This window comes from Salmo salar, chromosome 16 (assembly GCF_965601325.2).
Source record: "Salmo salar chromosome 16, fSalSal1, whole genome shotgun sequence".
NCBI classification, from domain to species: Eukaryota; Metazoa; Chordata; class Actinopteri; order Salmoniformes; family Salmonidae; genus Salmo; species Salmo salar.
Window position 1 is genome coordinate 71,651,954 of NC_138306.1, and position 26,160 is coordinate 71,678,113.

Below are 26,160 nucleotides of genomic sequence, written 5' to 3' on the forward strand. Positions count from 1 at the left end.
ATACATTGCTATTTTGATATTTGAATGCGTATGGAGCTCATTTGAATTGGTGTGTCAGCTTTGGGTCTAGCCAAAATGGCCTAGTCATTAAAAGCATTGTTGTAGGGATCTTTAGAGGCTTCTAACTGTACCTTTATAAGACTGGTTCCTCTCCACATTGTCTCCTCCTCCCGACGCGTCTGGAACAACATCCCCCAGCCCAAATCCCAAGGTGTGGTCCCTCACCAAGGGGTAACCCTGCCCCCCCGAGCACAGAGGCCTCTGCTCCTCCCCCTCCCCTCCTTCCTCCTCTTCTTCCTCTTCCCTCTCCTCCGCAGAGTCTCTCCTCTCCTCCACCACGGTGGCTACAGCCTGGGAGGAGGGGTATAGCTGCCTCTCCCGCTCACCACCATCGCAGAACACCGACGTCTCTTTGATCTGGGTCCCTGTGGGGAAGGAGGAGGGCAATCAGGGTGGATGTGTCTGTGCGTGCGTGTGGGTATGCATGCATGTGTGTGTAGGATCTTATGTGTGTGTGTGCGTGCGTGGGGGCATCCATGCGTGTCTGTGTGTGTGTGCGTGCATGAGCGTGTGTTGGAGGAACACTGGGTTCTTTGTTACAGACAGCTCCTCTGGGAGGCAGCAGCTCGGCAGATCAAACAATAGGAAGGTGTCGCGCTCTAAATGGTCCCCACCAGATCTGCTGCTGCCTCAGAGCCTTGCTGCCATAAAAATACTTCATACATTTCATTGTGTGCTTGCAACTTTGCCTTTATAGAAGCAGAGGGAAGGTGAGCAGAGAGGGAAACTGTCAGTAAATGTGAAGGAAAATAGTAAGTACAGGTGAGATAACATCCAATGGCAAACTTTGAAGGATATGATATGGCTTAAAATGTATAACATCAATTGCCATACTTTTAATGTGGTACAATCTGTCTGAATTAGACAAAAACACATTTGGACAATCTACAGTACAGGTCAACATGACATGGTGGGAGAGAGGTTTATTTTAGGAGATGGAACTGTATTCTGGAAAACCGTAACCATGGTGACCAATTTAATTAGTTTGAATGGATACCAAACTGTTGAGTGGTGTATTACAACAATCCCTCCCAACTTACAGAGCTCTTAGAAGCCAAATGAAAACTATTCCCTGTGTAGGAATACAGTCTTCTCAACCTTGGAGACACTTCCATGAAGGCAGGTATCCTAGCGGTTAAAAGTATTGGGCCAGTAACTGAAAGGTTGCAGAGCCAACAAGGTTTATTTTTTTATTGATGTGCCCTTGAGCAAGGCACTTACCCTTAACCCTATTCAACCCTAATTGCTCCTGAAAGTCACTCTGGATAAGAGTGTCTCCTAAATAACTAAAATGCATGACATTGTATAAAACATGCTGGCTCCGTTGAAATGAACTGTTTTGAAAAAGAGTAGCCGTAAAAACCACCTCAACTCACCTGCGGAAGATTTCCTCTTGTTAGTGAGCCTTCTTCTGCATTTGATGTCATCCCCATCAGAATCACTGGGGTAGGGGTAGACTGACTCTGCATTCTGAGGCTGCATAGAAGAAAATACACCCCTTACAATTGTATCTGTACTCCCTACCGATCGCATGGTCCATCCATCCATCCGTCCATCCATCCGTCCATCCGTCCATCCGTCCGTCCGTCCGTCCATCCGTCCGTCCGTCCATCCATCCATCCATTCATCCATCCATCTTTCCATATGTGTCTGTCTGTCCGTCTGTCTGTATTTACCTTGCTGCTCTCATCTCGGAGGTTAAAGGTCAGCTCCAAATTGCTGAGGAAGTAGTCGGCGAACTCAGGGTACATGTCAAGCACCTCCAGGATCTCCTCCCTGTGGATGGTGTGCAGGTCACAGTAGCTGAGCGCCCGCACGTCCGCGTTGGCCTTCCCCGGCTTGGCGTACAGGTGGATCATCTCCCCAAAGATGTCATTCTTCCCTGGAAGAGAGAGAGAAGGAGGAGAGAGAGAGAGGGGAGAATGTGGGAGGAAGATAGAGGGAGAAAGGAGGGAGGTAGAGAGATGAAAGGGAGAGGGAGGTAGGGAAGAGATAGGGGGAGTGGGTAGATAGATAAAGGGGGAGAGGGAGATGGAAGGGAGAGAAAGAAAGATAAAGGTTTGATAAACATGCAGAAATATAGCATGCACATAATGACACTCTATGCAATGACACACATATGCCTTGACCCACAAACAGCTAAATCACCTGGTGTATTTCCCCATAATGCAGCTCAGCTGTCTTTTGAGGTCAACTAACAGCGCATTTAGAAAGCATTTAGACACCACTTTTTTTCACATTTTCTTATGTTACAGCCTTATTCTAAAATATATATTTTTTAAATCACATTAATCTACACACAATAGTCCATAATGACAAAGCAAAAACAGTTTTTAAAAATTTTAGCAAATGTATTAAAAATAAAAAACAGATACCTTATTTACATAAATATTCAGACCCTTTGCTATTAGAGTTGAAATTGAGCTCAGTTGCATCCTGTTTCCATTGATCATCCTTGAGATATTTCTACATCTTGATTGGTGGTAAATTAATTTGATTGGACATGATTTGGAAAGGCACACACCTGTCTATACAAGGTCCCACAGTTGACAGTGCATGTCAGAGCAAAAACCAAGCCATGAGGTTGAAGGAATTGTCTGTAGAGCTCCGAGACAGGATTGTGTCCAGGCACAGATCTGGGGAAGGGTACCAAAACATTTCTGCAGCATTGAAGGTGCCCAAGAACACAGTGGCCTCCATCATTCTTAAATGGAAGAAGTTTGGAACCACCAAGACTCTTCCTAGAGCTGGCTGCCCGGCTGAACTGAGCAATCGGGGGAGAAGGGCCTTGGTCAGGGAGGTGATCAAGAACCCGATGGTCACTCTGACACAGCTCCAGAGTTCCTCTGTGGAGATGGGAGAACCTTCCAGAAGGACAACCATCTCTGCAGAACTCCACCAATAAGGGCTTTATGGTAGAGTGGCCAGATGGAAGCCACTCAGTAAAAAGCACATGACAGCCCACTTTGCCAAAAGGCATCTAAAGGACTCTGACAATGAGAAACAAGATTCTCGGGCCTGATGAAATCAAGATTGAACTCTTTGGCCTGAATGCCATGCGTCGCGTCTGGAGGAAACCAGGCACCGCTCATCACCTGGCCAATACCATCCCTATGGTGAGGCATGGTGGTGGCAATATCATATTTTGGGGATGTTTTTCAGCAGCAGGGACTGGGAGACTAGTCAGGATCGAGGGAAATATTAATGGAGCAAAGTACAGAGAGATCCTTGACAAAACCTGCTCCAGAGCATTCAGGACCTCAGACTGGGGCGTAGGTTCACCTTCCAACAGGACAACAAATCTAAGCACACAGCCAAGACAATGCAGGAGTGGCTTCGGGACAAGGCTTTGAATGTCCTTGAGTTACCCGGACTTGCACCCGATCAAACATTTCTGTAAAGACACGAAAATAGCTGTGCAGTAATGCTCCCCATCCAACCTGACAGAGCTTGAGAGGATCTGCAGAGAAGAATGGGAGAAACTCCCCAAATACAGGTGTGCCAAGCGTGTAGCGTCATACACAAGACGACTCGAGGCTGTAATCGCTGCCAAAGGTGCTTCAACAAAGTACTGAGTAAAGGGTCTGAACACTTATGTAAATGTGATGTTTTGTAACTTGTGCGCTGGGAGTCGGGAAGCAAGTTGAGGGAGTTAATCATTTAATCAATAAATGAAACATAATACAAAACAAGAAACACAAACAACGCACAGAAACAAGGAACAACAACACCTGGGGAAGGAACCAAAGGAAGTGACATAAATAGGGCAGGTAATCAAGGAGGTGATGAAGCTCAGGTGATTGTCATTAGGAGCTGATGCGCGTGACAGGTGTACGCAATAGTAAGCAGCCGGGTGACCTAGAGGCCAGAGAGGGAGAATACGGACCTGTTTCAGTTTTTTATTTTAAATACATTAGCAAACATGTCATTATGGGGTATTTTGTAGATTGATGACGTAAAAAACTATTTAATCCATTTTAGACTAAGGTTGTAATGTAACAAAATGCAGAAAAAGTGAAGGCGTCTGAATATTTTCCAAATGCACTGTTAAGGTTATACCTGTCTTTTTACCACTTCCTTATAGGACAACAGGGAGGCAGTGTGAATGTCTATATGGCTGACTATAGGACAACAGGGAGGTAGTGTGAATGTCTATAGGGCTGACTATATGACAACAGGGAGGTAGTGTGAATGTCTACAGGGCTGACTATAGGACAACAGGGAGGCAGTGTGAATGTCTATATGGCTGACTATAGGACAACAGGGAGGTAGTGTGAATGTCTATAGGGCTGACTATAGGACAACAGGGAGGTAGTGTGAATGTCTATAGGGCTGACTATAGGACAACAGGGAGGTAGTGTGAATGTCTATAGGGCTGACTATAGGACAACAGGGAGGCAGTGTGAATGTCTATAGGGCTGACTATATGACAACAGGGAGGTAGTGTGAATGTCTATAGGGCTGACTATAGGACAACAGGGAGGTAGTGTGAATGTCTATAGGGCTGACTATAAGACAACAGGGAGGTAGTGTGAATGTCTATAGGGCTGACTATAGGACAACAGGGAGGTAGTGTGAATGTCTACAGGGCTGACAATATGACAACAGGGAGGTAGTGTGAATGTCTATAAGGCTGACTATAGGACAACAGGGAGGTAGTGTGAATGTTTATAGGGCTGACTATATGACAACATGGAGGTAGTGTGAATGTCTATAGGGCTGACTATATGACAACAGGGAGGTAGTGTGAATGTCTATAGGGCTGACTATAGGACAACAGGGAGGTAGTGTGAATGTTTATAGGGCTGACTAGGACAACAGGGAGGTAGTGTGAATGTTTATAGGGATGACTATAGGACAACATGGAGGTAGTGTGAATGTTTATAGGGCTGACTATAGGACAACAGGGAGGCAGTGTGAATGTCTATATGGCTGACTATAGGACAACATGGAGGTAGTGTGAATGTCTATAGGGCTGACTATAGGACAACAGGGAGGCAGTGTGAATGTCTATATGGCTGACTATAGGACAACAGGGAGGTAGTGTGAATGTTTATAGGGCTGACTATAGGACAACAGGGAGGTAGTGTGAATGTTTATAGGGCTGACTATATGACAACATGGAGGTAGTGTGAATGTTTATAGGGCTGACTATAGGACAACAGGGAGGTAGTGTGAATGTTTATAGGGCTGACTATATGACAACAGGGAGGTAGTGTGAATGTCTATAGGGCTGACTATATGACAACAGGGAGGTAGTGTGAATGTCTATAGGGCTGACTATAGGACAACAGGGAGGTAGTGTGAATGTTTATAGGGCTGACTAGGACAACAGGGAGGTAGTGTGAATGTTTATAGGGATGACTATAGGACAACATGGAGGTAGTGTGAATGTTTATAGGGCTGACTATAGGACAACAGGGAGGCAGTGTGAATGTCTATATGGCTGACTATAGGACAACATGGAGGTAGTGTGAATGTCTATAGGGCTGACTATAGGACAACAGGGAGGCAGTGTGAATGTCTATATGGCTGACTATAGGACAACAGGGAGGTAGTGTGAATGTTTATAGGGCTGACTATAGGACAACAGGGAGGTAGTGTGAATGTTTATAGGGCTGACTATAGGACAACAGGGAGGTAGTGTGAATGTCTATAGGGCTGACTATATGACAAAAGGGAGGTAGTGTGAATGTCTACAGGGCTGACTATATGACAACAGGGAGGGTGTGTGAATGTTTATAGGGGTGACTATATGACAACAGGGAGGTAGTGTGAATGTCTACAGGGCTGACTATATGACAACAGGGAGGTAGTGTGAATGTTTATAGGGCTGACTATAGGACAACAGGGAGGTAGTGTGAATGTCTATAGGGCTGACTATATGACAACAGGGAGGTAGTGTGAATGTCTATAGGGCTGACTATATGACAACAGGGAGGTAGTGTGAATGTTTATAGGGCTGACTATAGGACAACAGGGAGGTAGTGTGAATGTTTATAGGGCTGACTATAGGACAACAGGGAGGTAGTGTGAATGTTTATAGGGCTGACTATAGGACAACAGGGAGGTAGTGTGAATGTTTATAGGGCTGACTATATGACAACAGGGAGGTAGTGTGAATGTTTATAGGGCTGACTATAGGACAACAGGGAGGTAGTGTGAATGTTTATAGGGCAGACTATATGACAACAGGGAGGTAGTGTGAATGTTTATAGGGCTGACTATATGACAACAGGGAGGTAGTGTGAATGTCTATAGGGCTGACTATAGGACAACAGGGAGGAAGTGTGAATGTTTATAGGGCTGACTATAGGACAACAGGGAGGTAGTGTGAATGTTTATAGGGCTGACTATATGACAACAGGGAGGTAGTGTGAATGTCTATATGGCTGACTAGGACAACAGGGAGGTAGTGTGAATGTCTATATGGCTGACTATAGGACAACAGGGAGGTAGTGTGAATGTCTATAGGGCTGACTATAGGACAACAGGGAGGTAGTGTGAATGTTTATAGGGCTGACTAGGACAACAGGGAGGTAGTGTGAATGTTTATAGGGCTGACTATAGGACAACAGGGAGGTAGTGTGAATGTCTATAGGGCTGACTATATGACAACAGGGAGGTAGTGTGAATGTCTATAGGGCTGACTATATGACAACAGGGAGGTAGTGTGAATGTTTATAGGGCTGACTATAGGACAACAGGGAGGTAGTGTGAATGTTTATAGGGCTGACTATAGGACAACAGGGAGGTAGTGTGAATGTCTATAGGGATGACTAGGACAACAGGGAGGTAGTGTGAATGTCTATAGGGCTGACTATAGGACAACAGGGAGGTAGTGTGAATGTCTATAGGGATGACTAGGACAACAGGGAGGTAGTGTGAATGTCTATAGGGCTGACTATAGGACAACAGGGAGGTAGTGTGAATGTCTATAGGGCTGACTATAGGACAACAGGGAGGCAGTGTGAATGTCTATATGGCTGACTATAGGACAACATGGAGGTAGTGTGAATGTCTATAGGGCTGACTATAGGACAACAGGGAGGCAGTGTGAATGTCTATATGGCTGACTATAGGACAACATGGAGGTAGTGTGAATGTCTATAGGGCTGACTATATGACAACAGGGAGGTAGTGTGAATGTTTATAGGGCTGACTATAGGACAACAGGGAGGTAGTGTGAATGTCTATATGGCTGACTAGGACAACAGGGAGGTAGTGTGAATGTTTATAGGGCTGACTATATGACAACAGGGAGGTAGTGTGAATGTCTACAGGGCTGACTATATGACAACAGGGAGGTAGTGTGAATGTTTATAGGGCTGACTATATGACAACAGGGAGGTAGTGTGAATGTTTATAGGGCTGACTATAGGACAACAGGGAGGTAGTGTGAATGTTTATAGGGCTGACTATAGGACAACAGGGAGGTAGTGTGAATGTTTATAGGGCTGACTATAGGACAACAGGGAGGTAGTGTGAATGTCTATAGGGCTGACTATATGACAACAGGAGGTAGTGTGAATGTCTATAGGGCTGACTATAGGACAACAGGGAGGTAGTGTGAATGTCTACAAGGCTGACTATAGGACAACAGGGAGGTAGTGTGAATGTCTATAGGGCTGACTATATGACAACAGGGAGGTAGTGTTTATGTCTATAGGGCTGACTATAGGACAACAGGGAGGTAGTGTGAATGTTTATAGGGCTGACTATAGGACAACAGGGAGGTAGTGTGAATGTCTATAGGGCTGACTATATGACAACAGGGAGGTAGTGTGAATGTCTATAGGGCTGACGATATGACAACAGGGAGGTAGTGTGAATGTTTATAGGGCTGACTATAGGACAACAGGGAGGTAGTGTGAATGTTTCTAGGGCTGACTATAGGACAACAGGGAGGTAGTGTGAATGTCTATAGGGCTGACTATAGGACAACAGGGAGGTAGTGTGAATGTTTATAGGGCTGACTATATGACAACAGGGAGGTAGTGTGAATGTTTATAGGGCTGACTATATGACAATAGGGAGGTAGTGTGAATGTTTATAGGGCTGACTATAGGACAACAGGGAGGTAGTGTGAATGTTTATAGGGCTGACTATAGGACAACAGGGAGGTAGTGTGAATGTTTATAGGGCTGACTATAGGACAACAGGGAGGTAGTGTGAATGTCTCTAGGGCTGACTATATGACAACAGGAGGTAGTGTGAATGTCTATAGGGCTGACTATAGGACAACAGGGAGGTAGTGTGAATGTCTACAAGGCTGACTATAGGACAACAGGGAGGTAGTGTGAATGTCTATAGGGCTGACTATATGACAACAGGGAGGTAGTGTGAATGTCTATAGGGCTGACTATAGGACAACAGGGAGGTAGTGTGAATGTTTATAGGGCTGACTATAGGACAACAGGGAGGTAGTGTGAATGTCTATAGGGCTGACTATATGACAACAGGGAGGTAGTGTGAATGTCTATAGGGCTGACGATATGACAACAGGGAGGTAGTGTGAATGTTTATAGGGCTGACTATAGGACAACAGGGAGGTAGTGTGAATGTTTCTAGGGCTGACTATAGGACAACAGGGAGGTAGTGTGAATGTCTATAGGGCTGACTATAGGACAACAGGGAGGTAGTGTGAATGTTTATAGGGCTGACTATAGGACAACAGGAGGTAGTGTGAATGTCTATAGGGCTGACTATAGGACAACAGGAGGTAGTGTGAATGTCTATAGGGCTGACTATATGACAACAGGGAGGTAGTGTGAATGTTTATAGGGCTGACTATATGACAACAGGGAGGTAGTGTGAATGTGTATATGGCTGACTAGGACAACAGGGAGGTAGTGTGAATGTTTATAGGGCTGACTATATGACAACAGGGAGGTAGTGTGAATGTCTATAGGGCTGACTATAGGACAACAGGGAGGTAGTGTGAATGTTTATAGGGCTGACTAGGACAACAGGGAGGTAGTGTGAATGTTTATAGGGATGACTATAGGACAACATGGAGGTAGTGTGAATGTCTATAGGGCTGACTATAGGACAACATGGAGGTAGTGTGAATGTCTATAGGGCTGACTATAGGACAACAGGGAGGTAGTGTGAATGTCTACAGGGCTGACTATATGACAACAGGGAGGTAGTGTGAATGTCTATAGGGCTGACTATAGGACAACAGGGAGGTAGTGTGAATGTCTATAGGGCTGACTATAGGACAACATGGAGGTAGTGTGAATGTCTATAGGGCTGACTATAGGACAACAGGGAGGCAGTGTGAATGTCTATATGGCTGACTATAGGACAACAGGGAGGTAGTGTGAATGTTTATAGGGCTGACTATACGACAACAGGGAGGTAGTGTGAATGTTTATAGGGCTGACTATAGGACAACAGGGAGGTAGTGTGAATGTTTATAGGGCTGACTATAGGACAACAGGGAGGTAGTGTGAATGTCTATAGGGCTGACTATATGACAAAAGGGAGGTAGTGTGAATGTCTACAGGGCTGACTACATGACAACAGGGAGGTAGTGTGAATGTTTATAGGGCTGACTATATGACAACATGGAGGTAGTGTGAATGTCTATAGGGCTGACTATAGGACAACAGGGAGGTAGTGTGAATGTCTATAGGGCTGACTATAGGACAACAGGGAGGTAGTGTGAATGTTTATAGGGCTGACTATATGACAACAGGGAGGTAGTGTGAATGTTTATAGGGCTGACTATAGGACAACATGGAGGTAGTGTGAATGTCTATAGGGCTGACTATAGGACAACAGGGAGGTAGTGTGAATGTCTATAGGGCTGACTATATGACAAAAGGGAGGTAGTGTGAATGTCTACAGGGCTGACTACATGACAACAGGGAGGTAGTGTGAATGTTTATAGGGCTGACAATATGACAACATGGAGGTAGTGTGAATGTCTATAGGGCTGACTATAGGACAACAGGGAGGTAGTGTGAATGTCTATAGGGCTGACTATAGGACAACAGGGAGGTAGTGTGAATGTTTATAGGGCTGACTATATGACAACAGGGAGGTAGTGTGAATGTTTATAGGGCTGACTATAGGACAACATGGAGGTAGTGTGAATGTCTATAGGGCTGACTATAGGACAACAGGGAGGTAGTGTGAATGTCTATAGGGCTGACTATATGACAACAGGAGGTAGTGTGAATGTCTATAGGGCTGACTATAGGACAACAGGGAGGTAGTGTGAATGTCTACAGGGCTGACTATAGGACAACAGGGAGGTAGTGTGAATGTCCATAGGGCTGACTATATGACAACAGGGAGGTAGTGTGAATGTCTATAGGGCTGACGATATGACAACAGGGAGGTAGTGTGAATGTTTATAGGGCTGACAATAGGACAACAGGGAGGTAGTGTGAATGTTTCTAGGGCTGACTATAGGACAACAGGGAGGTAGTGTGAATGTCTATAGGGCTGACTATAGGACAACAGGGAGGTAGTGTGAATGTTTATAGGGCTGACTATAGGACAACAGGAGGTAGTGTGAATGTCTATAGGGCTGACTATAGGACAACAGGAGGTAGTGTGAATGTCTATAGGGCTGACTATATGACAACAGGGAGGTAGTGTGAATGTTTATAGGGCTGACTATATGACAACAGGGAGGTAGTGTGAATGTGTATATGGCTGACTAGGACAACAGGGAGGTAGTGTGAATGTTTATAGGGCTGACTATATGACAACAGGGAGGTAGTGTGAATGTCTATAGGGCTGACTATAGGACAACAGGGAGGTAGTGTGAATGTTTATAGGGCTGACTAGGACAACAGGGAGGTAGTGTGAATGTTTATAGGGATGACTATAGGACAACATGGAGGTAGTGTGAATGTTTATAGGGCTGACTATAGGACAACAGGGAGGCAGTGTGAATGTCTATATGGCTGACTATAGGACAACATGGAGGTAGTGTGAATGTCTATAGGGCTGACTATAGGACAACAGGGAGGTAGTGTGAATGTCTATATGGCTGACTATAGGACAACAGGGAGGTAGTGTGAATGTTTATAGGGCTGACTATACGACAACAGGGAGAAGTGTGAATGTTTATAGGGCTGACTATAGGACAACAGGGAGGTAGTGTGAATGTCTATAGGGCTGACTATATGACAAAAGGGAGGTAGTGTGAATGTCTACAGGGCTGACTACATGACAACAGGGAGGTAGTGTGAATGTTTATAGGGCTGACTATATGACAACATGGAGGTAGTGTGAATGTCTATAGGGCTGACTATAGGACAACAGGGAGGTAGTGTGAATGTCTATAGGGCTGACTATAGGACAACAGGGAGGTAGTGTGAATGTTTATAGGGCTGACTATATGACAACAGGGAGGTAGTGTGAATGTTTATAGGGCTGACTATAGGACAACATGGAGGTAGTGTGAATGTCTATAGGGCTGACTATAGGACAACAGGGAGGTAGTGTGAATGTCTATAGGGCTGACTATATGACAACAGGAGGTAGTGTGAATGTCTATAGGGCTGACTATAGGACAACAGGGAGGTAGTGTGAATGTCTACAGGGCTGACTATAGGACAACAGGGAGGTAGTGTGAATGTCTATAGGGCTGACTATATGACAACAGGGAGGTAGTGTGAATGTCTATAGGGCTGACGATATGACAACAGGGAGGTAGTGTGAATGTTTATAGGGCTGACAATAGGACAACAGGGAGGTAGTGTGAATGTTTCTAGGGCTGACTATAGGACAACAGGGAGGTAGTGTGAATGTCTATAGGGCTGACTATAGGACAACAGGGAGGTAGTGTGAATGTTTATAGGGCTGACTATAGGACAACAGGAGGTAGTGTGAATGTCTATAGGGCTGACTATAGGACAACAGGAGGTAGTGTGAATGTCTATAGGGCTGACTATATGACAACAGGGAGGTAGTGTGAATGTTTATAGGGCTGACTATATGACAACAGGGAGGTAGTGTGAATGTGTATATGGCTGACTAGGACAACAGGGAGGTAGTGTGAATGTTTATAGGGCTGACTATATGACAACAGGGAGGTAGTGTGAATGTCTATAGGGCTGACTATAGGACAACAGGGAGGTAGTGTGAATGTTTATAGGGCTGACTAGGACAACAGGGAGGTAGTGTGAATGTTTATAGGGATGACTATAGGACAACATGGAGGTAGTGTGAATGTTTATAGGGCTGACTATAGGACAACAGGGAGGCAGTGTGAATGTCTATATGGCTGACTATAGGACAACATGGAGGCAGTGTGAATGTCTATATGGCTGACTATAGGACAACATGGAGGTAGTGTGAATGTCTATAGGGCTGACTATAGGACAACAGGGAGGTAGTGTTAATGTCTATATGGCTGACTATAGGACAACAGGGAGGTAGTGTGAATGTTTATAGGGCTGACTATACGACAACAGGGAGAAGTGTGAATGTTTATAGGGCTGACTATAGGACAACAGGGAGGTAGTGTGAATGTCTATAGGGCTGACTATATGACAAAAGGGAGGTAGTGTGAATGTCTACAGGGCTGACTACATGACAACAGGGAGGTAGTGTGAATGTTTATAGGGCTGACTATATGACAACATGGAGGTAGTGTGAATGTCTATAGGGCTGACTATAGGACAACAGGGAGGTAGTGTGAATGTCTATAGGGCTGACTATAGGACAACAGGGAGGTAGTGTGAATGTTTATAGGGCTGACTATATGACAACAGGGAGGTAGTGTGAATGTTTATAGGGCTCACTATAGGACAACATGGAGGTAGTGTGAATGTCTATAGGGCTGACTATAGGACAACAGGGAGGTAGTGTGAATGTCTATAGGGCTGACTATATGACAACAGGAGGTAGTGTGAATGTCTATAGGGCTGACTATAGGACAACAGGGAGGTAGTGTGAATGTCTACAGGGCTGACTATAGGACAACAGGGAGGTAGTGTGAATGTCTATAGGGCTGACTATATGACAACAGGGAGGTAGTGTGAATGTCTATAGGGCTGACGATATGACAACAGGGAGGTAGTGTGAATGTTTCTAGGGCTGACTATAGGACAACAGGGAGGTAGTGTGAATGTTTCTAGGGCTGACTATAGGACAACAGGGAGGTAGTGTGAATGTCTATAGGGCTGACTATAGGACAACAGGGAGGTAGTGTGAATGTTTATAGGGCTGACTATAGGACAACAGGAGGTAGTGTGAATGTCTATAGGGCTGACTATAGGACAACAGGAGGTAGTGTGAATGTTTATAGGGCTGACTATATGACAACAGGGAGGTAGTGTGAATGTGTATATGGCTGACTAGGACAACAGGGAGGTAGTGTGAATGTTTATAGGGCTGACTATATGACAACAGGGAGGTAGTGTGAATGTCTATAGGGCTGACTATAGGACAACAGGGAGGTAGTGTGAATGTTTATAGGGCTGACTAGGACAACAGGGAGGTAGTGTGAATGTTTATAGGGATGACTATAGGACAACATGGAGGTAGTGTGAATGTTTATAGGGCTGACTATAGGACAACAGGGAGGCAGTGTGAATGTCTATATGGCTGACTATAGGACAACATGGAGGTAGTGTGAATGTCTATAGGGCTGACTATAGGACAACAGGGAGGTAGTGTGAATGTTTATAGGGCTGACTATAGGACAACAGGGAGGTAGTGTGAATGTTTATAGGGCAACAGGGAGGTAGTGTGAATGTCTATAGGGCTGACTATATGACAACAGGGAGGTAGTGTGAATGTCTATAGGGCTGACAATATGACAACAGGGAGGTAGTGTGAATGTTTATAGGGCTGACTATAGGACAACAGGGAGGTAGTGTGAATGTTTATAGGGCTGACTATAGGACAACAGGGAGGTAGTGTGAATGTCTATAGGGCTGACTAGGACAACAGGGAGGTAGTGTGAATGTCTATAGGGCTGACTATAGGACAACAGGGAGGTAGTGTGAATGTTTATAGGGCTGACTATATGACAACAGGGAGGTAGTGTGAATGTTTATAGGGCTGACTATAGGACAACAGGGAGGTAGTGTGAATGTATATAGGGCTGACTATAGGACAACAGGGAGGTAGTGTGAATGTTTATAGGGCTGACTATATGACAACAGGGAGGTAGTGTGAATGTCTATAGGGCTGACTATAGGACAACAGGGAGGTAGTGTGAATGTTTATAGGGCTGACTATAGGACAACAGGGAGGTAGTGTGAATGTTTATAGGGCTGACTATATGACAACAGGGAGGGAGTGTGAATGTCTATATGGCTGACTAGGACAACAGGGAGGTAGTGTGAATGTCTATATGGCTGACTATAGGACAACAGGGAGGTAGTGTGAATGTCTATAGGGCTGACTATAGGACAACAGGGAGGTAGTGTGAATGTCTATATGGCTGACTATAGGACAACAGTGAGGTAGTGTGAATGTTTATAGGGCTGACTAGGACAACAGGGAGGTAGTGTGAATGTCTATATGGCTGACTATAGGACAACAGTGAGGTAGTGTGAATGTTTATAGGGCTGACTATAGGACAACAGGGAGGTAGTGTGAATGTTTATAGGGCTGACTATACGACAACAGGGAGAAGTGTGAATGTTTATAGGGCTGACTATAGGACAACAGGGAGGTAGTGTGAATGTCTATAGGGCTGACTATATGACAAAAGGGAGGTAGTGTGAATGTCTACAGGGCTGACTACATGACAACAGGGAGGTAGTGTGAATGTTTATAGGGCTGACTATATGACAACATGGAGGTAGTGTGAATGTCTATAGGGCTGACTATAGGACAACAGGGAGGTAGTGTGAATGTCTATAGGGCTGACTATAGGACAACAGGGAGGTAGTGTGAATGTTTATAGGGCTGACTATATGACAACAGGGAGGTAGTGTGAATGTTTATAGGGCTGACTATAGGACAACATGGAGGTAGTGTGAATGTCTATAGGGCTGACTATAGGACAACAGGGAGGTAGTGTGAATGTCTATAGGGCTGACTATATGACAACAGGAGGTAGTGTGAATGTCTATAGGGCTGACTATAGGACAACAGGGAGGTAGTGTGAATGTCTACAGGGCTGACTATAGGACAACAGGGAGGTAGTGTGAATGTCTATAGGGCTGACTATATGACAACAGGGAGGTAGTGTGAATGTCTATAGGGCTGACGATATGACAACAGGGAGGTAGTGTGAATGTTTCTAGGGCTGACTATAGGACAACAGGGAGGTAGTGTGAATGTTTCTAGGGCTGACTATAGAACAACAGGGAGGTAGTGTGAATGTGTATATGGCTGACTAGGACAACAGGGAGGTAGTGTGAATGTTTATAGGGCTGACTATATGACAACAGGGAGGTAGTGTGAATGTCTATAGGGCTGACTATAGGACAACAGGGAGGTAGTGTGAATGTTTATAGGGCTGACTAGGACAACAGGGAGGTAGTGTGAATGTTTATAGGGATGACTATAGGACAACATGGAGGTAGTGTGAATGTTTATAGGGCTGACTATAGGACAACAGGGAGGCAGTGTGAATGTCTATATGGCTGACTATAGGACAACATGGAGGTAGTGTGAATGTCTATAGGGCTGACTATAGGACAACAGGGAGGTAGTGTGAATGTTTATAGGGCTGACTATAGGACAACAGGGAGGTAGTGTGAATGTTTATAGGGCAACAGGGAGGTAGTGTGAATGTCTATAGGGCTGACTATATGACAACAGGGAGGTAGTGTGAATGTCTATAGGGCTGACAATATGACAACAGGGAGGTAGTGTGAATGTTTATAGGGCTGACTATAGGACAACAGGGAGGTAGTGTGAATGTTTATAGGGCTGAATATAGGACAACAGGGAGGTAGTGTGAATGTCTATAGGGCTGACTAGGACAACAGGGAGGTAGTGTGAATGTCTATAGGGCTGACTATAGGACAACAGGGAGGTAGTGTGAATGTTTATAGGGCTGACTATATGACAACAGGGAGGTAGTGTGAATGTTTATAGGGCTGACTATAGGACAACAGGGAGGTAGTGTGAATGTATATAGGGCTGACTATAGGACAACAGGGAGGTAGTGTGAATGTTTATAGGGCTGACTATATGACAACAGGGAGGTAGTGTGAATGTCTATAGGGCTGACTATAGGACAACAGGGAGGTAGTGTGAATGTTTATAGGGCTGACTATAGGACAACAGGGAGGTAGTGTGAATGTTTATAGGGCTGACTATATGACAACAGGGAGGGAGTGTGAATGTCTATATGGCTGACTAGGACAACAGGGAGGTAGTGTGAATGTCTATATGGCTGACTATAGGACAACAGGGAGGTAGTGTGAATGTCTATAGGGCTGACTATAGGACAACAGGGAGGTAGTGTGAATGTCTATATGGCTGACTATAGGACAACAGTGAGGTAGTGTGAATGTTTATAGGGCTGACTAGGACAACAGGGAGGTAGTGTGAATGTCTATATGGCTGACTATAGGACAACAGTGAGGTAGTGTGAATGTTTATAGGGCTGACTATAGGACAACAGGGAGGTAGTGTGAATGTCTATATGGCTGACTAGGACAATTGGGAGGTAGTGTGAATGTTTATAGGGCTGACTATATGACAACAGGGAGGTAGTGTGAATGTCTACATGGCTGACTATATGACAACAGGGAGGTAGTGTGAATGTTTATAGGGCTGACTATATGACAACAGGGAGGTAGTGTGAATGTTTATAGGGATGACTATATGACAACAGGGAGGTAGTGTGAATGTCTATAGGGCTGACTATATGACAACAGGGAGGTAGTGTGAATGTTTATAGGGCTGACTATAGGACAACAGGGAGGTAGTGTGAATGTTTATAGGGCAGACTATATGACAACAGGGAGGTAGTGTGAATGTTTATAGGGCTGACTATATGACAACAGGGAGGTAGTGTGAATGTCTATAGGGCTGACTATAGGACAACAGGGAGGAAGTGTGAATGTTTATAGGGCTGACTATAGGACAACAGGGAGGTAGTGTGAATGTTTATAGGGCTGACTATATGACAACAGGGAGGTAGTGTGAATGTCTATATGGCTGACTAGGACAACAGGGAGGTAGTGTGAATGTCTATATGGCTGACTATAGGACAACAGGGAGGTAGTGTGAATGTCTATAGGGCTGACTATAGGACAACAGGGAGGTAGTGTGAATGTTTATAGGGCTGACTAGGACAACAGGGAGGTAGTGTGAATGTTTATAGGGCTGACTATAGGACAACAGGGAGGTAGTGTGAATGTCTATAGGGCTGACTATATGACAACAGGGAGGTAGTGTGAATGTCTATAGGGCTGACTATATGACAACAGGGAGGTAGTGTGAATGTTTATAGGGCTGACTATAGGACAACAGGGAGGTAGTGTGAATGTTTATAGGGCTGACTATAGGACAACAGGGAGGTAGTGTGAATGTCTATAGGGATGACTAGGACAACAGGGAGGTAGTGTGAATGTCTATAGGGCTGACTATAGGACAACAGGGAGGTAGTGTGAATGTCTATAGGGATGACTAGGACAACAGGGAGGTAGTGTGAATGTCTATAGGGCTGACTATAGGACAACAGGGAGGTAGTGTGAATGTCTATAGGGCTGACTATAGGACAACAGGGAGGTAGTGTTAATGTTTATAGGGCTGACTAGGACAACAGGGAGGTAGTGTGAATGTTTATAGGGCTGACTATAGGACAACATGGAGGTAGTGTGAATGTTTATAGGGCTGACTATAGGACAACAGGGAGGCAGTGTGAATGTCTATATGGCTGACTATAGGACAACATGGAGGTAGTGTGAATGTTTATAGGGCTGACTATATGACAACAGGGAGGTAGTGTGAATGTCTACAGGGCTGACTATATGACAACAGGGAGGTAGTGTGAATGTTTATAGGGCTGACTATATGACAACAGGGAGGTAGTGTGAATGTTTATAGGGCTGACTATATGACAATAGGGAGGTAGTGTGAATGTTTATAGGGCTGACTATAGGACAACAGGGAGGTAGTGTGAATGTTTATAGGGCTGACTATAGGACAACAGGGAGGTAGTGTGAATGTTTATAGGGCTGACTATAGGACAACAGGGAGGTAGTGTGAATGTCTATAGGGCTGACTATATGACAACAGGAGGTAGTGTGAATGTCTATAGGGCTGACTATAGGACAACAGGGAGGTAGTGTGAATGTCTACAAGGCTGACTATAGGACAACAGGGAGGTAGTGTGAATGTCTATAGGGCTGACTATATGACAACAGGGAGGTAGTGTTTATGTCTATAGGGCTGACTATAGGACAACAGGGAGGTAGTGTGAATGTTTATAGGGCTGACTATAGGACAACAGGGAGGTAGTGTGAATGTCTATAGGGCTGACTATATGACAACAGGGAGGTAGTGTGAATGTCTATAGGGCTGACGATATGACAACAGGGAGGTAGTGTGAATGTTTATAGGGCTGACTATAGGACAACAGGGAGGTAGTGTGAATGTTTCTAGGGCTGACTATAGGACAACAGGGAGGTAGTGTGAATGTCTATAGGGCTGACTATAGGACAACAGGGAGGTAGTGTGAATGTTTATAGGGCTGACTATATGACAACAGGGAGGTAGTGTGAATGTTTATAGGGCTGACTATATGACAATAGGGAGGTAGTGTGAATGTTTATAGGGCTGACTATAGGACAACAGGGAGGTAGTGTGAATGTTTATAGGGCTGACTATAGGACAACAGGGAGGTAGTGTGAATGTTTATAGGGCTGACTATAGGACAACAGGGAGGTAGTGTGAATGTCTCTAGGGCTGACTATATGACAACAGGAGGTAGTGTGAATGTCTATAGGGCTGACTATAGGACAACAGGGAGGTAGTGTGAATGTCTACAAGGCTGACTATAGGACAACAGGGAGGTAGTGTGAATGTCTATAGGGCTGACTATATGACAACAGGGAGGTAGTGTGAATGTCTATAGGGCTGACTATAGGACAACAGGGAGGTAGTGTGAATGTTTATAGGGCTGACTATAGGACAACAGGGAGGTAGTGTGAATGTCTATAGGGCTGACTATATGACAACAGGGAGGTAGTGTGAATGTCTATAGGGCTGACGATATGACAACAGGGAGGTAGTGTGAATGTTTATAGGGCTGACTATAGGACAACAGGGAGGTAGTGTGAATGTTTCTAGGGCTGACTATAGGACAACAGGGAGGTAGTGTGAATGTCTATAGGGCTGACTATAGGACAACAGGGAGGTAGTGTGAATGTTTATAGGGCTGACTATAGGACAACAGGAGGTAGTGTGAATGTCTATAGGGCTGACTATAGGACAACAGGAGGTAGTGTGAATGTCTATAGGGCTGACTATATGACAACAGGGAGGTAGTGTGAATGTGTATATGGCTGACTAGGACAACAGGGAGGTAGTGTGAATGTTTATAGGGCTGACTATATGACAACAGGGAGGTAGTGTGAATGTCTATAGGGCTGACTATAGGACAACAGGGAGGTAGTGTGAATGTTTATAGGGCTGACTAGGACAACAGGGAGGTAGTGTGAATGTTTATAGGGATGACTATAGGACAACATGGAGGTAGTGTGAATGTTTATAGGGCTGACTATAGGACAACAGGGAGGCAGTGTGAATGTCTATATGGCTGACTAGGACAACAGGGAGGTAGTGTGAATGTCTATAGGGCTGACTATAGGACAACATGGAGGTAGTGTGAATGTCTATAGGGCTGACTATAGGACAACAGGGAGGCAGTGTGAATGTCTATATGGCTGACTATAGGACAACAGGGAGGTAGTGTGAATGTTTATAGGGCTGACTATACGACAACAGGGAGGTAGTGTGAATGTTTATAGGGCTGACTATAGGACAACAGGGAGGTAGTGTGAATGTCTATAGGGCTGACTATATGACAAAAGGGAGGTAGTGTGAATGTCTACAGGGCTGACTACATGACAACAGGGAGGTAGTGTGAATGTTTATAGGGCTGACTATATGACAACATGGAGGTAGTGTGAATGTCTATAGGGCTGACTATAGGACAACAGGGAGGTAGTGTGAATGTCTATAGGGCTGACTATAGGACAACAGGGAGGTAGTGTGAATGTTTATAGGGCTGACTATATGACAACAGGGAGGTAGTGTGAATGTTTATAGGGCTGACTATAGGACAACATGGAGGTAGTGTGAATGTCTATAGGGCTGACTATAGGACAACAGGGAGGTAGTGTGAATGTCTATAGGGCTGACTATATGACAACAGGAGGTAGTGTGAATGTCTATAGGGCTGACTATAGGACAACAGGGAGGTAGTGTGAATGTTTATAGGGCTGACTATACGACAACAGGGAGGTAGTGTGAATGTTTATAGGGCTGACTATAGGACAACAGGGAGGTAGTGTGAATGTCTATAGGGCTGACTATATGACAAAAGGGAGGTAGTGTGAATGTCTACAGGGCTGACTACATGACAACAGGGAGGTAGTGTGAATGTTTATAGGGCTGACAATATGACAACATGGAGGTAGTGTGAATGTCTATAGGGCTGACTATAGGACAACAGGGAGGTAGTGTGAATGTCTATAGGGCTGACTATAGGACAACAGGGAGGTAGTGTGAATGTTTATAGGGCTGACTATATGACAACAGGGAGGTAGTGTGAATGTTTATAGGGCTGACTATAGGACAACATGGAGGTAGTGTGAATGTCTATAGGGCTGACTATAGGACAACAGGGAGGTAGTGTGAATGTCTATAGGGCTGACTATATGACAACAGGAGGTAGTGTGAATGTCTATAGGGCTGACTATAGGACAACAGGGAGGTAGTGTGAATGTCTACAGGGCTGACTATAGGACAACAGGGAGGTAGTGTGAATGTCCATAGGGCTGACTATATGACAACAGGGAGGTAGTGTGAATGTCTATAGGGCTGACGATATGACAACAGGGAGGTAGTGTGAATGTTTATAGGGCTGACAATAGGACAACAGGGAGGTAGTGTGAATGTTTCTAGGGCTGACTATAGGACAACAGGGAGGTAGTGTGAATGTCTATAGGGCTGACTATAGGACAACAGGGAGGTAGTGTGAATGTTTATAGGGCTGACTATAGGACAACAGGAGGTAGTGTGAATGTCTATAGGGCTGACTATAGGACAACAGGAGGTAGTGTGAATGTCTATAGGGCTGACTATATGACAACAGGGAGGTAGTGTGAATGTTTATAGGGCTGACTATATGACAACAGGGAGGTAGTGTGAATGTGTATATGGCTGACTAGGACAACAGGGAGGTAGTGTGAATGTTTATAGGGCTGACTATATGACAACAGGGAGGTAGTGTGAATGTCTATAGGGCTGACTATAGGACAACAGGGAGGTAGTGTGAATGTTTATAGGGCTGACTAGGACAACAGGGAGGTAGTGTGAATGTTTATAGGGATGACTATAGGACAACATGGAGGTAGTGTGAATGTTTATAGGGCTGACTATAGGACAACAGGGAGGCAGTGTGAATGTCTATATGGCTGACTATAGGACAACATGGAGGTAGTGTGAATGTCTATAGGGCTGACTATAGGACAACAGGGAGGTAGTGTGAATGTCTATATGGCTGACTATAGGACAACAGGGAGGTAGTGTGAATGTTTATAGGGCTGACTATACGACAACAGGGAGAAGTGTGAATGTTTATAGGGCTGACTATAGGACAACAGGGAGGTAGTGTGAATGTCTATAGGGCTGACTATATGACAAAAGGGAGGTAGTGTGAATGTCTACAGGGCTGACTACATGACAACAGGGAGGTAGTGTGAATGTTTATAGGGCTGACTATATGACAACATGGAGGTAGTGTGAATGTCTATAGGGCTGACTATAGGACAACAGGGAGGTAGTGTGAATGTCTATAGGGCTGACTATAGGACAACAGGGAGGTAGTGTGAATGTTTATAGGGCTGACTATATGACAACAGGGAGGTAGTGTGAATGTTTATAGGGCTGACTATAGGACAACATGGAGGTAGTGTGAATGTCTATAGGGCTGACTATAGGACAACAGGGAGGTAGTGTGAATGTCTATAGGGCTGACTATATGACAACAGGAGTTAGTGTGAATGTCTATAGGGCTGACTATAGGACAACAGGGAGGTAGTGTGAATGTCTACAGGGCTGACTATAGGACAACAGGGAGGTAGTGTGAATGTCTATAGGGCTGACTATATGACAACAGGGAGGTAGTGTGAATGTCTATAGGGCTGACGATATGACAACAGGGAGGTAGTGTGAATGTTTATAGGGCTGACAATAGGACAACAGGGAGGTAGTGTGAATGTTTCTAGGGCTGACTATAGGACAACAGGGAGGTAGTGTGAATGTCTATAGGGCTGACTATAGGACAACAGGGAGGTAGTGTGAATGTTTATAGGGCTGACTATAGGACAACAGGAGGTAGTGTGAATGTCTATAGGGCTGACTATAGGACAACAGGGAGGTAGTGTGAATGTCTATAGGGCTGACTATATGACAACAGGGAGGTAGTGTGAATGTGTATATGGCTGACTAGGACAACAGGGAGGTAGTGTGAATGTTTATAGGGCTGACTATATGACAACAGGGAGGTAGTGTGAATGTCTATAGGGCTGACTATAGGACAACAGGGAGGTAGTGTGAATGTTTATAGGGCTGACTAGGACAACAGGGAGGTAGTGTGAATGTTTATAGGGATGACTATAGGACAACATGGAGGTAGTGTGAATGTTTATAGGGCTGACTATAGGACAACAGGGAGGCAGTGTGAATGTCTATATGGCTGACTATAGGACAACATGGAGGTAGTGTGAATGTCTATAGGGCTGACTATAGGACAACAGGGAGGTAGTGTGAATGTTTATAGGGCTGACTATAGGACAACAGGGAGGTAGTGTGAATGTTTATAGGGCAACAGGGAGGTAGTGTGAATGTCTATAGGGCTGACTATATGACAACAGGGAGGTAGTGTGAATGTCTATAGGGCTGACAATATGACAACAGGGAGGTAGTGTGAATGTTTATAGGGCTGACTATAGGACAACAGGGAGGTAGTGTGAATGTTTATAGGGCTGACTATAGGACAACAGGGAGGTAGTGTGAATGTCTATAGGGCTGACTAGGACAACAGGGAGGTAGTGTGAATGTCTATAGGGCTGACTATAGGACAACAGGGAGGTAGTGTGAATGTTTATAGGGCTGACTATATGACAACAGGGAGGTAGTGTGAATGTTTATAGGGCTGACTATAGGACAACAGGGAGGTAGTGTGAATGTATATAGGGCTGACTATAGGACAACAGGGAGGTAGTGTGAATGTTTATAGGGCTGACTATATGACAACAGGGAGGTAGTGTGAATGTCTATAGGGCTGACTATAGGACAACAGGGAGGTAGTGTGAATGTTTATAGGGCTGACTATAGGACAACAGGGAGGTAGTGTGAATGTTTATAGGGCTGACTATATGACAACAGGGAGGGAGTGTGAATGTCTATATGGCTGACTAGGACAACAGGGAGGTAGTGTGAATGTCTATAGGGCTGACTATACGACAACAGGGAGGTAGTGTGAATGTCTATAGGGCTGACTATAGGACAACAGGGAGGTAGTGTGAATGTCTATATGGCTGACTATAGGACAACAGTGAGGTAGTGTGAATGTTTATAGGGCTGACTATATGACAACAGGGAGGTAGTGTGAATGTCTATATGGCTGACTATAGGACAACAGGGAGGTAGTGTGAATGTCTATAGGGCTGACTATAGGACAACAGGGAGGTAGTGTGAATGTCTATATGGCTGACTATAGGACAACAGTGAGGTAGTGTGAATGTTTATAGGGCTGACTAGGACAACAGGGAGGTAGTGTGAATGTTTATAGGGCTGACTATAGGACAACAGGGAGGTAGTGTGAATGTCTATATGGCTGACTAGGACAATTGGGAGGTAGTGTGAATGTTTATAGGGCTGACTATATGACAACAGGGAGGTAGTGTGAATGTCTACATGGCTGACTATATGACAACAGGGAGGTAGTGTGAATGTTTATAGGGCTGACTATATGACAACAGGGAGGTAGTGTGAATGTTTATAGGGATGACTATATGACAACAGGGAGGTAGTGTGAATGTCTATAGGGCTGACTATATGACAACAGGGAGGTAGTGTGAATGTTTATAGGGCTGACTATAGGACAACAGGGAGGTAGTGTGAATGTTTATAGGGCTGACTATAGGACAACAGGGAGGTAGTGTGAATGTCTATAGGGCTGACAAGGACAACAGGGAGGTAGTGTGAATGTCTATAGGGCTGACTATAGGACAACAGGGAGGTAGTGTGAATGTCTATAGGGCTGACTATATGACAACAGGGAGGTAGTGTGAATGTCTATAGGGCTGACTATAGGACAACAGGGAGGTAGTGTGAATGTTTATAGGGCTGACTATAGGACAACAGGGAGGTAGTGTGAATGTCTATAGGGCTGACTATATGACAACAGGGAGGTAGTGTGAATGTTTATAGGGCTGACTATATGACAACAGGGAGGTAGTGTGAATGTCTATAGGGCTGACTATAGGACAACAGGGAGGTAGTGTGAATGTTTATAGGGCTGACTATAGGACAACAGGGAGGTAGTGTGAATGTTTATAGGGCTGACTATATGACAACAGGGAGGTAGTGTGAATGTCTATATGGCTGACTAGGACAACAGGGAGGTAGTGTGAATGTCTATATGGCTGACTAGGACAACAGGGAGGTAGTGTGAATGTTTATAGGGCTGACTATATGACAACAGGGAGGTAGTGTGAATGTCTACATGGCTGACTATATGACAACAGGGAGGTAGTGTGAATGTTTATAGGGCTGACTATATGACAACAGGGAGGTAGTGTGAATGTTTATAGGGCTGACTATATGACAACAGGGAGGTAGTGTGAATGTCTATAGGGCTGACTATATGACAACAGGGAGGTAGTGTGAATGTTTATAGGGCTGACTATATGACAACAGGGAGGTAGTGTGAATGTCTATAGGGCTGACTATATGACAACAGGGAGGTAGTGTGAATGTTTATAGGGCTGACTTTAGGACAACAGGGAGGTAGTGTGAATGTCTATAGGGCTGACTAGGACAACAGGGAGGTAGTGTGAATGTCTATAGGGCTGACTATAGGACAACAGGGAGGTAGTGTGAATGTTTATAGGGCTGACTATAGGACAACAGGGAGGTAGTGTGAATGTTTATAGGGCTGACTATAGGACAACAGGGAGGTAGTGTGAATGTTTATAGGGCTGACTAAAGGACAACAGGGAGGTAGTGTGAATGTCTATAGGGCTGACTATATGACAACAGGAGGTATTGTGAATGTCTATAGGGCAGACTATAGGACAACAGGGAGGTAGTGTGAATGTCTACAGGGCTGACTATAGGACAACAGGGAGGTAGTGTGAATGTCTATAGGGCTGACTATATGACAACAGGGAGGTAGTGTGAATGTCTATAGGGCTGACTATAGGACAACAGGGAGGTAGTGTGAATGTTTATAGGGCTGACTATAGGACAACAGGGAGGTAGTGTGAATGTCTATAGGGCTGACTATATGACAACAGGGAGGTAGTGTGAATGTCTATAGGGCTGACGATATGACAACAGGGAGGTAGTGTGAATGTTTATAGGGCTGACTATAGGACAACAGGGAGGTAGTGTGAATGTTTCTAGGGCTGACTATAGGACAACAGGGAGGTAGTGTGAATGTCTATATGGCTGACTATAGGACAACAGGGAGGTAGTGTGAATGTTTATAGGGCTGACTATAGGACAACAGGGAGGTAGTGTGAATGTTTATAGGGCTGACTATAGGACAACAGGGAGGTAGTGTGAATGTCTATAGGGCTGACTAGGACAACAGGGAGGTAGTGTGAATTTCTATAGGGCTGACTATAGGACGACAGGGAGGTAGTGTGAATGTTTATAGGGCTGACTATATGACAACAGGGAGGTAGTGTGAATGTT

General features: G+C 44.7%; 1 protein-coding gene across 1 annotated transcript in view; it reads right to left on the reverse strand.

Moving 5' to 3' along the window:
• LOC106590765 (voltage-gated inwardly rectifying potassium channel KCNH7) overlaps positions 1-26,160 on the reverse strand; it is a 177,408-nt gene that overhangs the window by 6,326 nt on the left and 144,922 nt on the right. Inside the window, exons 13-15 of the mRNA XM_082962866.1 lie at positions 1,737-1,942; positions 1,437-1,536; positions 132-425 (exon numbers count right to left, since the gene is read on the reverse strand). Coding sequence (XP_082818992.1) covers positions 132-425; positions 1,437-1,536; positions 1,737-1,942 — 600 coding nt within the window. The remainder of the gene's footprint in view (positions 1-131; positions 426-1,436; positions 1,537-1,736; positions 1,943-26,160) is intronic.